Genomic DNA, 12,278 nt, shown 5'->3' with positions numbered 1-12,278 from the left:
ATGCTGCCTCACCCGCTGAGTTTCTCCAACATTTTTGTCTGCCTGGTCAACGTACGATGAGCGTTTGATGGCACTGGGCCTGGGGGGGGGTGGGGGGGACCTCTGAAACTTACTGAATAGTGAAAGGCTTGGATAGAGTGGATGTGGAGAGGATGCTTCCATTAGTGGGAGAGTCTGGGCCTAAACAGCATTGCCTCTGGATAAAAGAACATATCTTTAGACGGGATGAGGAGGAATTTTTTTAGCCAGATGGTGGTGAATCTGTGGAATTCATGGCCACAGACGGCTGTGGAGGCCAAGACATTGAGCATCTTTAAAGCAAAGATTGATAGTTTCTTGACTGGGAAGGGCGTCAAAGGTTTATGGGGAGACATTGGGTACAAGGTGGCGGTTGTCAGATTTTTGATTATTGAGGGTGTCAAAGGTTATGGCGGGAAGGCAGGAGAATGGGATTGGGAGGTAAAGATAGATCAGCCACGATTGAATGACGAAGTAGACTCGATACGCCAATTGGCCTAATTTTGTTCCTATAACTGATGGGGAGCAGAGGCCTGCCTCTCTTCTTTATTGCTCTGTGCCCTGGGACTGGTACAGAGGTGAGAGGCTGTGCATGCACTCCAAAACCACCAACGCCCAATTTCAGATTGTGTGTATCTACAATGAAAGCAGCAAGCACCCAATGGTTAGCCCACCATACCACAGCTATGAGGCGAGGAGGAACTTTAATGGAGAAGCATGGGTCAAGTTTTTTTTTGTTACATTGAGTGATGGGGGCCTAGAACGCACTGCCAGGGGTGGTGGTGGAGACAGATATGATCGTGGCATTTAGATAGGCACATGGAAGTGCAGGGAATAGAGGATTATGGATCATGTACTGGGTAGATGAGATCAATTCAGCTAGGCATCAGGTTTGGCACAAACACTGTGCCAAAGCGGCAGTTCCTGTGCTACATTGTACTAAATTCCTCCAAACTAAGCAGGTGAGACAAAGGTTGTCTCAATATCGGGGCAGGGATCAGGTTCCAGGGAGCCGTGCTCACTTGAGGCACTCCAGGCAGAAGCTGAATGTCGACAATGTGGTGGGGAGGTTGAGCTCAGGGATGCGAAGGTGAATATTGGTGATGGGGAGGGGTGTGGGAGGGTTCAGTGGGACTGAGAGCAGATCACTCTTCCTCCATCTCCAGTTAAGCCAAGAGACAAGCCTCTCTTTAACCAAGCTTTAGACTTTAGAGAAACAGCGCGGTAACAGGCCCACCGAGTCCACGTCGACCAGCGATCACCCCGTACACTAGCACTATCCTACACACTAGGGACAATTTATAATTTTTACCAAAGCCAATTAACCTGCAAACCTGCATGTCCTTGGAGCGTGGGAGGAAACCGGAGCACCCGAGTCACACGGTCACGTGGAGAACGTACAAATTCCACATCGACAGCACCCGAGGTCAGGATCGAACCCGTGCCTCTGTTGCTGGGAGGCAGCAACTCTACCGCTGAGCCACAATGCCACCCTTATGGGAAGCTGTTGACAGGTGTTCGCGTGGCCTCTATGATAGCTCGCAGTAGCCTCGATCCCTCCCCTCCCCAAGAAAACCCACTATTGATGAGCGAGGACCTCAAACATGCATTTAAATCCATTCACAAAGGTCCTAATCAGCACTGATTTTCAGGCAGGGGCCTTGGGCGCCTATATTGCGGCCCAAACCAATTGCACTCATGATTTGTAACAAGGATTGAGAGCCCATTACAAGCAAGCAAGTGACATCCACATTCCAGGCTATTCTTTGGTCGTGTTGCCATAGAGATTCCAGCAAGTCAAGGGAGCGTCATTAAAACCTGCAGACTGCCAAGCCAAATCTGTAATCAATTCTCCTCATTCATAAGACTGATATCAATCCAGACAAACGAACTTAATGCTGAAATATATCCCACAGCATTGGAAAAAGATGTGTTTAAAATGGACCCGATGGTTTGGACTTACTGCCAAATGATGACATTATAAAAAGAATCTTTTAAAACAGGAAGGGACGAGACTGAACTTTGTAAAATAGTCTTTGATAATAATAAAGTGCTTATTGGATCGATATATACCCTTGTACTGAAAAAGAAAATAAAAGAGTTCGTCTCATACCAAGCTAAACCCTTCATGGTGGTCTATAGCCTGGGTGAGTTTGGTGCTGAGTTTTGCTTTAGTCTGGTACTTGGGGAGATCGAGAAGGTTGTAGCAGGTGTGAGCCACCGGGAGATAGCAGTCCCCTCCTGCAGTCGGCTGTATGGTCATCTGAATGCTTGACATGCCATAAATGGGAATGCGATCACTGCCGGTCAGGAACACTACAGGGTAGAAAGTGAGAGAAAGAAAAAGGTTCAGGTTAGAATCGATCGGAAATAGCAATCGCAAAGGGCCTCCCAAAGTACATCAGCAGATAGGGCAACACAGCGGTGCAGCTGGTAGTGCCGCTGCTTCACAGCTCCCAAAGACCCGCGTTCGATCCCGACCTCAGGCACTGTCAACTTGAGGGTTCCTAAGACGCTGGAATAAATAGGCATGCCAGAAGGGACTAATTGGACAGGAAAAGTATGTTTCAGAGGGGAAATAAATTTACAGCTTCCTAACCTAAACCTTCACCAATCACCAGGCCAGTAATTTAGTGAGATGTTGAACGAACAATGAAAAAGATCAGATGTATATCAGACTTACACAAGAAAAGCTTCTTTTTTTCCAATGGAAACTCGTGGAAAACTTCCCAAAATATTTTAATAGTCGGATGTGCAGGATGGTAATCAGCTTTGTATATCGTACTCTAGTTTAAAAAAAATCAAACAAAATATTGCATGAGAAAACTGTACACCTTGGAGATTTCTCGCAAACACATGCACGCCGACCGAGAAACATATGCACTTACATAGAAACTCACACACACATATAATTGACACACACAGGTACATGAGTGCATCGCATATTAAAGTAGGTAGCAAGATGCTTGGGTTATCTGGTGTGCCTTTCTCCCAATTGGCTACATAGTCACTTCCGCTCGATATATTTTACTGTATTAAAGCTCTGCAGCCCATGAAGCTCATTATCACCCTCTAGTGCTCAGCTGATTAATACCACTCTGGAAGCTGAAGACCAAAACAGAATTAGCCCAATTGGGCTGTTTATATAAAGCCGCTTTTAACTTTTTAGCAGATGCAGTCTGTGGATTTCTAGTTACATTTTCTTTCTCCCCAAGAAGTTGTTCATCTGTCAGCAGAATGGCTACACAGGAGACTGCAGAGGCAGAAATCTTCAGCAAAATACAAAATGCTGGAGGAACTCAGCGGGTCAGGCAAGGAAATAGACAGATGATGTTTCGGGTTGAGACCCATCTTCAGACTGAAGAATTTCCCAGCACATTTCTCAATTCTCTCCAAAGATGCTGCCTGGCCTGTTGAGCTCCTCCAGCACTTGGAGTATGGCTGTAAAATGGCTGCCTCGTCCCACTCTGTGTGACTTGAGGCTTTGTTAGCGACTTTGCCCTGCCTGATCTGTTTGGACTGAGCTTGTGTTCATCTACCTCGTTCTATGTAAAGGGACAGAGTTCCTGCTTGTTTCTCAGAACAAGTTGGATCAAGCCATTTTGAAAGAAAGGACTTTCTTTGTGCTCATCTTTGACCCTTGATTATATTTCTCACGAGACCAAGCCATCGCTGTGCCCCAAAAGTAACTTTTGCATTCCGAACATGAGCTTCCTTCCAATAAAAGCTCATCTCTGCTTTCCCTCCTTCTGCTTTTGACTAAGGGTTTAGCGCAGAGAAAAGGCCAGCAAAGGGAGCTACTCTCTGTGGTCATTGAGAGTTCTTACCATCTCCAGCTCCTTCCAGTTGTAGCTGGTGTTTCCAACCACCATGGCCATCAGTTCACTGGGCTGAAAGAGCTGAAGTACCTTCCCTCCGCAGACCTTTAGGAAACCGCTGGAGAAAGCCGCGAAGAGCTCCTGGATGGAAGTGTTGAAGATGTAGTTCACGTAGGCTTGAACAAATTCCTTCCTGAGGACCAAGAGGAGAAGTGGCCGCGAGGATTAAAAGAGAAACATGGCAAATGATCGACATCAGTCAATAAACATCCTGGACTAGGGTGAAGTCTGCCCACCACGATATGTACTGTATGAAGGGGATAAATTTAAGACCTCTAATAGGTTCTGCATCTCAAATGTACATGACCTGACATCATCGTAGAATTGTTTTCTTTATTATTGTCACGTGTACCAATGTACAGTGAAGAGTTCTTATTTGCGTACTATCCAGTGAAAGAAAAGATGATGCATGTTAACAATCAAGCCGTCTCCAGTGCACAGATAAAGGATTAAGGGTATAATTTTTAACGCAAGATAAAGTCTGATAAAGTTTGATTAAAGATAGTTCAAAAGGACTCCAATGAGGTTGATGGGAGGTCTGACTGACATATCTCTTAATGATTTACCTTATCTTTTAGACTAGGCTATATCTAACCACAAAAGAGGCTATATCTAATTTTTAAAAACTGGAGGAAAAGCACCTCAAATTCCATTTGAATATGAACCAATTTTAAGCAACCGGTTACCAAAAGTATCTCCCCCTCCTTTTACCCCCCCCCCCCCCCCACCCATCCCTCTGCCCAACCTGGACTTGTAGCTATTTCTCTCCTTACCTCACCCCTTCCACCTATATACCATCCTCTGCCTTCACAATTCTCACCTCTTGCTTTCCTATCTCACACCTTTTATCTTCTCATCTTTGCCCTTTGTCCAACCATCTGCCTATCAAAAAACATCTTCACCTGTATCCACCTATTACTCAGTAGGCTTTGCCCTGTCCCCACCTCTCTTCCAGTTTTCCACACCCCGCCCGCCCAAAACAATCAATTCTGAAGAAGAGTCTCGACCAAAAATGTCACCCAAGGTGCTGGAGTAACTCTGCGGGACAGGCAGCATCTCTGGAGAGAAGGAATGGGTGATACTTCGGGTCGAGATCCTTCTTCAGACTGATGTCAGGGGAGAGGGAGACAATTAACCTACAATTTACACAACCCAATTAACCTACAAATAGTGATGTTATGTTGCAGTTGTAGAAGACGTTGACGTTGGTGAGGCTGCATTTGGAGTATTGTGTTCACTTTTGGTCACCCTGCTAAACTAAAGATGCCATTAAGCTGGAAAGAGTGCAGAGCGGGTTTATGAAGATGTTGCCAGGACTCGAGGGCCTGAGATACCGTGAGTGGTCAGTCAGCCTCAGGCTTTATTCCTTGGAGCACAGGAGACTGAGGGGTGATCTTACAGAGGTATAGGTCTTTTGTAAAATCATGAGGGGCATAGATAGGGTGAATGCAGGTCGTCTTTTTACTAGGATTGGGGGAATCAAGAACTAGAGTGCGGAGGTGTACGAGGGGAAAGATTCAACAGGAAGGTGCGGGGCAGCTTTTCCACTCAGCGAGTGGTGGGTACATGGAACGAGCTGCCATAGGAAGTGGTTGAGACAGATACAATAACAATTTTTGGAAGGGTATATGGATAGGAATTTGTTTTTCTGGCCTTATTTTCAGATACACCAACAGGTGGAAACAAGTTTTTTGTATCACTCCGATCAAGCCCCATCATAAGGTTCAAGTTTATTATTGTCACGTGTACAGAGGTACAGTGAAAAGCTGTGTTTTGCTTGTTATCCAAACAGATCCAGATAACACCATAGATACAATCAAGTCAAACTGAACCACAATGGGCAGAGCAAAGGGGAAGATACAGAGTGCAGAATGTAATTTGCAGCATTGTAGCGCATCAGTTCCACAGGGACAATTTACAATATTTACCAAAGCCAATTAACCTCCAAACCTGCACGTCTTTGTGGGACAAAACTGAAGCACCCAGAGAAAACCCATGCAGTCACAGGGAGAACGTACAAACTCCATACAGACAGCACCTGTAGTCCGGATTGAACCCGGGACTCTGGCTGTAAGGCAGCAACTCTACCAATGCACCACTCTGCTTTTATGTATGGTATCATCTGATCTGTTTGGATAATGTAATTTCCCTTTCCAGATTTTGGTTATTGATGGAGGCGTGCTATTTCACCCCTAAAAATATGAGCTCCTTCCTCCGACAGAACTCAATGAAGACAGAAGCAGACTCACCTGTTCTCCTTCTTCACGGGTAGGTTCTTACCGCCAGGGACCAATTCCTGCAGCTCCGACACGCCATAGTTTACTCGAAGAATCTGACCATTTCAATGTGGAAAAGAATTAAAAACTAGAGTAAAGAATAACAAAAGCATAGAGGGTCATCCTAGCCTGCTATCTCTCCAGTTGGTGATAGGATGGTTCAGTTGCCTGATAACAGCTGGGAAGAAACTGTGCATGAATCTGGAGGTGTGCATTTTCACACTTCAGTACCTCTTGCCTGATGGGAATGAGGAGAAGAGAGAGTGTCTGGGGTGAGGCTGGTTCATGATTATACTAGTGGTCTTGCTGAGGCAGCGTGAAGTGTAGATAGTCAATAAAAGAGAGGTTGGTTTGTGTGATGGTATGGCCTACATCCACAATTCTCTATAATTTCTTACGGTCTTGGATGGAGCTGTTCCTAAACGACTGTGGAGGGCTCATGGCCCTGACCACGGGTGAACAAAGGAGGAGGACTGTATGTTATGGCCTTCCACCACAGTGAAGAATGTTGATTCCACTGTGGTGGATGTTCATGTTGTATTCTATTGTGTATTGTGCTCTTTTTGATTGTATGGCTGCATGGTGTCAAATCCACTGCACCTTAATTGGTGCATGTGGCAATAAATGTGAACTTGAAAAAATGTGCAAACTCCACACAGACAGCACCCAGTCAAGATTGACCTGTGAGATTGGTCTCTGGCGTGTGAGGCAGCAGCTCTACCAGCTGTGCCACCGTGTGGTTGCTCTATAAAGGGTCAGTAATGCTCAATGAGTTACATCTGCAATCCCACTGGCAATTTAAAGCCAAACAGGACCTGCTTTGGAGGGCAATGATGTGGCTAGTTAAAGCATGCAGCCCCCAGTTACACTCCCACAGTTCAACTCAAGGCAAGTTGTTCAGGCAAACAGCCCTTACCGCAAACGTAAGGCAGAAGGTATCTTCAACATCATCACCAGGGTAATCCAACAGTTCTTGCAAGCTCCTGAAAGCAAAGTTCCTGAGTTGATTTGTGAAAATTGTTTGTGTAGTTTAGAGATACAGCGTGCAAACAAGCACTTTGGCCCACCGAGTTCATGCTAACCAGCTATCACCGTCCACCAGTTCTATCCTACACATTAGAGACAATTTACAGAAGCCAATTAACCTACAAACCAGCACGTCTTCGGAATATGGGAGGAAATAGGACAAAAACCACATGGTCAACGGGAGAATAAACAAACCCTGTACAGACAGCACCCGTAGTCAGGATTGAAGGCGGGACTCTGGCTAAGGCAGCAACTCTACTGCTGCGCCACTCCACGTAAACTCTGCAATTGTAACTTATGGTGCTCAGGTCCAGCAAACCGAAGGCAGAGATAACTTGGGAGTGAAATATCTTTAAAGTTGGATGTTTTGCTAACAACACTTCAGTCCCCATGCTATAATCACATGGATTACATTGTCTCAGGATATGCAGGACATTAACTAATTCAGAAATAGAAACTATACCGAATCGCAACAGGAAAACAGTATTCACTCATTGTGCCGAATCCACCATTTAATAAGCCTGTGGCGGAACTTTTACCTCAGCCCCACTTCCCTTGATTTTGTTAAATATCTATTTATAGATTTATATTTATATTCAAAAAAACCTATTGATCCTTGCCAAGTGTACTCAGTGAGTTACTCGAGCACTTTGTGTCTATCTTTGTTATAAACCAACATCTACAGTTCCTTGTTAATACAAATGTCCTCCCCTACTGAGTTACTCCAGGGCTTTGTATCTTTTTTTGTAAATCAGCATCAGCAGTTCCTTGTATCTCTCATAATATTATTACATTCAAAAGTCGGGTGCAAGTACACACATTTATGCCTACAAAATGGCAGAACTAGTTTCCTCTCTCCCTCCATTTACAATAAGTGTTCTTTGTTATCTGTCTTATGTGCTATTGATGTCATTCATTCAACACTGTGGAACCATCGCTACTATGTTGACTGTTGTGTACTTCCTGACAAAATCACCTGAACAAAAACATCTGTAAAAACAGAACACATTCATTACCCGAGGACAGTCTGTATCTGACTGCTGTGTCATGGTACCTGAAAATGCTTCCCTAGAATGTACCCAAAACCCCTGCATCAATTTTACATCACTGGCGGTATAGATAGGGAAAACCTTCTGTAGGTTTTCTGAAACATCAAAAACCAGATGTTGAAGCAACATTTTATTCAATTAAATATTTGTCTTAAAATTATGTCCAATTGTACAATAATAACATTATTAAAAAAAACGGGGCAGGTACATGGATAGGAAATGTTTAGATGGATATGTAGCAAATGCAGGTAAATGGCATCTTGGTCGGCATGGACAAGTTGGGCTGAAGGGCCTGTTTACGTGCTGTATGACTGACTGGCTAGAACGCAACAAAAAAACGTTTCACTCTGCCTCGGTACATGTGACAATAATAAACTGAACTAATTCCATTGGTTTTGGTGCATTTTTATGTCTGAGTGAAAAAAGTGAAAACCCTCTTCGCAAGATTACAAACTGCATTGAAGGGAAAATTCTCTCCCTGCCTCATAGCCACACAATGGTTTAGACGTGCGAGAATTAAACAGGACACTCACCTGCCCTCTGTGGGGGAGAGCTCTTTCAGGTTCTCCAGGGAAGGTGGGACGTCCAGCAGTTTCTTGTACAGCACCAGCGGGAACTGCAGGTCCACCACTGTGAAATTGTAAATGGCCAAGCCGCACAGGATCCCGATCAGGTGGAACCAGTTTAACTCCACGAACGTCTGGGGTTTGGGACAGGAGAGAAGGACAAGGTCAGGCAAATAAATCAGAGATCCGGCTGAGGCAAAATTACAAGACTAGCATCCGGAGGTTTCGAGATACAGCATGAAAACAGGCCCTTTGGCCCACTGAGTGCATGCCGACCAGCGATCACCCATGCACTAGCTTTCTTCTCTGCTGTAAAAATTCTATGATAGGTTTTATTGAAAAAGGGTGCCGAGGGATAAAGAGTTAAAGCTGTTAAATGTAATCAAGGCACAGATAGACAATAGACAATACATGCAGGAGTAGGCCATTCGGCCCTTTGAGCCAGTACTGCCATTCAATGTGATCAATCATGATCAGTGAATTCAATGACTGGCAGAATAGAAAAACATAGAAACAAGGAACTGAAGACACTGGTTTTCCAAGGAAAGACACAAAATGCTGGAGTAACTCAGTGAGTCAGGCAGCATCGCTGGAGAACATGGATAGGTGATCTTTGGAGTCTTCAGATGACCCATTTTCAGGCCAGTCTGAAGAAGGGTCCCGACCCAAAACATCACCTGTCCATATTCTCCAGGAATGCTGCCAGACCTGTTGAGTTACTCCAGAACTTTGTGTCTCTCAATGGCAGAATAAGTTTGTGGTTGAATGGCAGAATTAATGCGATGGGCTGACATGTTCAATCATTCCCGGTGTTCACAATGATGAGAGAAGCCCCAATGTTGTTTTGTTACCCAGCATCAGCTGACCTAGGAGGTAGGGGAGGAGAGATGGAACTCACTTTTTCCGAGAACCACAGGAGTCTGGACTGCTCGTAGTAGGTGAACATGCCGTACTTGGGATCCAGCAGTTCCTTGAGGAGCAACAGGAAGAATTCCTTGGTCACCCCTCCATCGTCCACCGCTTCCTCGCCCAGGAACACCACCTGCACCGGCAACAAGTCAGCAGAATCAGATCCACGCCACATTCCCTCTTCCTCCCATCCACTGCACAGAGATGATGTGGCACAGTGGTGCAGCGGTAGAGGTGGTGCCTTACATCTCCAGTGACCCAGTTTCGCTCCTGACTACGGGTGCTGTCTGTACAGAGTTTGTACGTTCTCCCTGTGACCGCGTGGGCTTTCTCCGTTTGCTCTGGTTTCCTCTCACATTCCAAAGGCATACAAGTTTGTACGTTAATTGGCTTCAGTAAGAATAGTTAAATTGTCCCTAGTGTGTAGGTTAGTGTACAGGGTGATCGCTGGTCGACGTGGACACGGTGGGCCAAAAGACCTGTTTCCGTGCTACATCTCCAAGGATCTGAAGTTTTAGTTTATAGAGATACAGCGTGGAAACAGGCCCTTCGGCCCACGCTGCCCAATGATCATCCGTACACTAGTTCCATCCTACACACGAGGGACAATTTACAGACGTTAATTAACCTACAAACCTTCACATGTAGGTGTGGTAGGAAACTGGAGCAAACAAACAGGGAGAACTTGCAAACTCCATACAGAGAGCATCCCTAGTCAGGATCGAACCCGGGTGTTGTGAGGCAGCAACTCCACTGCTGTGCCACCGTGCTGCTCACTGCTATATTGAGCAAAATTTACTTTAACACCCCCCCCTGACCTTTCTGGCTGTGGCCTCCCACACTGTCACATGGAGAGTGAACGGAACAGCATGTCATCTTCTGCAGGTCTCAATATTGTAACCTGCAACACTGGGTATTTGGCTCCTTCTTCCCGTCTGACCATTTCTGCCCTTCATCCGTCAGCAGGTTTACTGAGTTTTTGTCTCTCCATTAGCCCAGCTCGCTACTAGCACCACACGACACAGGCAAAGAAGCAGTATCTGCTTCCAACAGTAAATGGCTGAGCCCTGGAGAATGTGGTGGACCAGGGAGATCTAGGATCTAAACCTTATTCCCTTATCATGTCTCCATACACTGTTAACGGATTGATTGTAATCATGTATTGTCTTTCTGGTGACTGGTTAGCACACAACAAAAAGCTTTTCACTGTACCTCAGTACACATGACAATAAACTAAACTGAACTGAACGAAGAGGGTGGCATAGTGGCTCAGCGGTGAGTTGTCACTGTGCCAGAGACCCGGGTTCGATCCTGACTAAGGGTGCGGTCTGTTCAGAGATTTTACATTCTCCCTGTGACTGCATGAATTTCTCCCAGGGGAGAAGGTTCTAAAACCAGAGGGCGCAGGCTTACGGTGAGAGGAGTTTTGAGAGGGACCGAGGGTGAAACTTTTTCCACCCAGGTGGATGTCTGTATCTGGAAAGAGCTGCCAGGTGAAGCTATAGAAGTGGGTACAATTACGACTTTCAAAAGACACTCGGGCAGATATATGGATAGGAAGAGTTTGGAGGGCTATGGGCCAAACGCGGGCAAGTGGGACGAGTCCAGAATGTTCACTTAGTCAACGAGAACAAGTTGGGCCATAGGGTCTGTTATCTGGCTGTATAACTCGATGATTCTCTATAACTAGTACAGTAACACATTTGGTCTCACCCCATCAGAGATATTAGAGAGTCAATAGAAACATACAGTATGGAAACAGGCCCTTGGCCCAACTTGCTCACACTGACCATCATGTCCCATCTACACTACTCCCACCTGCCTGTGTTTGGCCCATATCCCTCTAAACCTGTTTGGTCCATGCACCTGTCTAAATGTTTCTTTTTTTCTTCTTTTTTTTCCCCCTTTTTTTCCCTTTTATATCCCTTTGATCTCTTTTTTTTCTTTTTAATATATCTTCTTTCTTTTTCTCTTTTTCTTTTTCTATGGCTTGCTTAACTCTTTTTCGAATTTTTCGTTTCTAAGGGTCTCTTTTGTATCCTATTTACACTCTACTTTTCTTAAATTAAAAAATATATATAAATTAATAAATAAATAAATGTTTCTTTTTTTCTTCTTTTTTTAAATATTTTTTTTTTAATGTACTATAATTGGGCAGTAACTTTATGTACTATAATTGGGCAGTAACTTTATGTACTATAATTGGGCAGTAAATATTAAAAATATGATTCACCTGCTGGACAAATCTGCCCAGCAGGTGGACTGGATTGTAATGGAGAGAGAGGACTGCTCTCCGTGTAATACAGGAGTGACTCTCCTCTCACCAATGAATCTGAATAACAAAAATTATAATAAAAATCCAATGATACATAGCACAATTAGAACTTGGAAACAAATAAAACAGAATCTAAAATTAAGAAATCTATCTCTTTTAATGCCAATAGTCAATAACCCGTCGTTTAAACCTTCAATTATAGATAAATCATTTACACAATGGGAAAGAATGGGAATCAAAACGCTCGGAGACTTGTATGAATTAGGAAAATTATTATCATT

At 44.5% G+C, this 12,278-nt stretch overlaps 1 protein-coding gene across 1 annotated transcript in view; it reads right to left on the bottom strand.

Annotated features, from left to right (window-relative positions):
* Positions 1-1,369: 1,369 nt before the first annotated feature.
* Positions 1,370-12,278, bottom strand: part of herc3 (HECT and RLD domain containing E3 ubiquitin protein ligase 3) — a 68,613-nt gene continuing 57,704 nt past the window's right edge. The window contains exons 19-25 of the mRNA XM_033022288.1: positions 9,712-9,855; positions 8,781-8,947; positions 7,089-7,155; positions 6,146-6,228; positions 3,846-4,029; positions 2,702-2,804; positions 1,370-2,334 (exon numbers count right to left, since the gene is read on the bottom strand). Coding sequence (XP_032878179.1) covers positions 2,126-2,334; positions 2,702-2,804; positions 3,846-4,029; positions 6,146-6,228; positions 7,089-7,155; positions 8,781-8,947; positions 9,712-9,855 — 957 coding nt within the window. The 3' untranslated portion in view covers positions 1,370-2,125. The remainder of the gene's footprint in view (positions 2,335-2,701; positions 2,805-3,845; positions 4,030-6,145; positions 6,229-7,088; positions 7,156-8,780; positions 8,948-9,711; positions 9,856-12,278) is intronic.

This window comes from Amblyraja radiata, chromosome 1, assembly GCF_010909765.2.
Source record: "Amblyraja radiata isolate CabotCenter1 chromosome 1, sAmbRad1.1.pri, whole genome shotgun sequence".
NCBI classification, from domain to species: domain Eukaryota; kingdom Metazoa; phylum Chordata; class Chondrichthyes; order Rajiformes; family Rajidae; genus Amblyraja; species Amblyraja radiata.
Note: the sequence above shows the minus strand (reverse complement) of the source record. Positions and strands in the feature narration are given on the sequence as shown.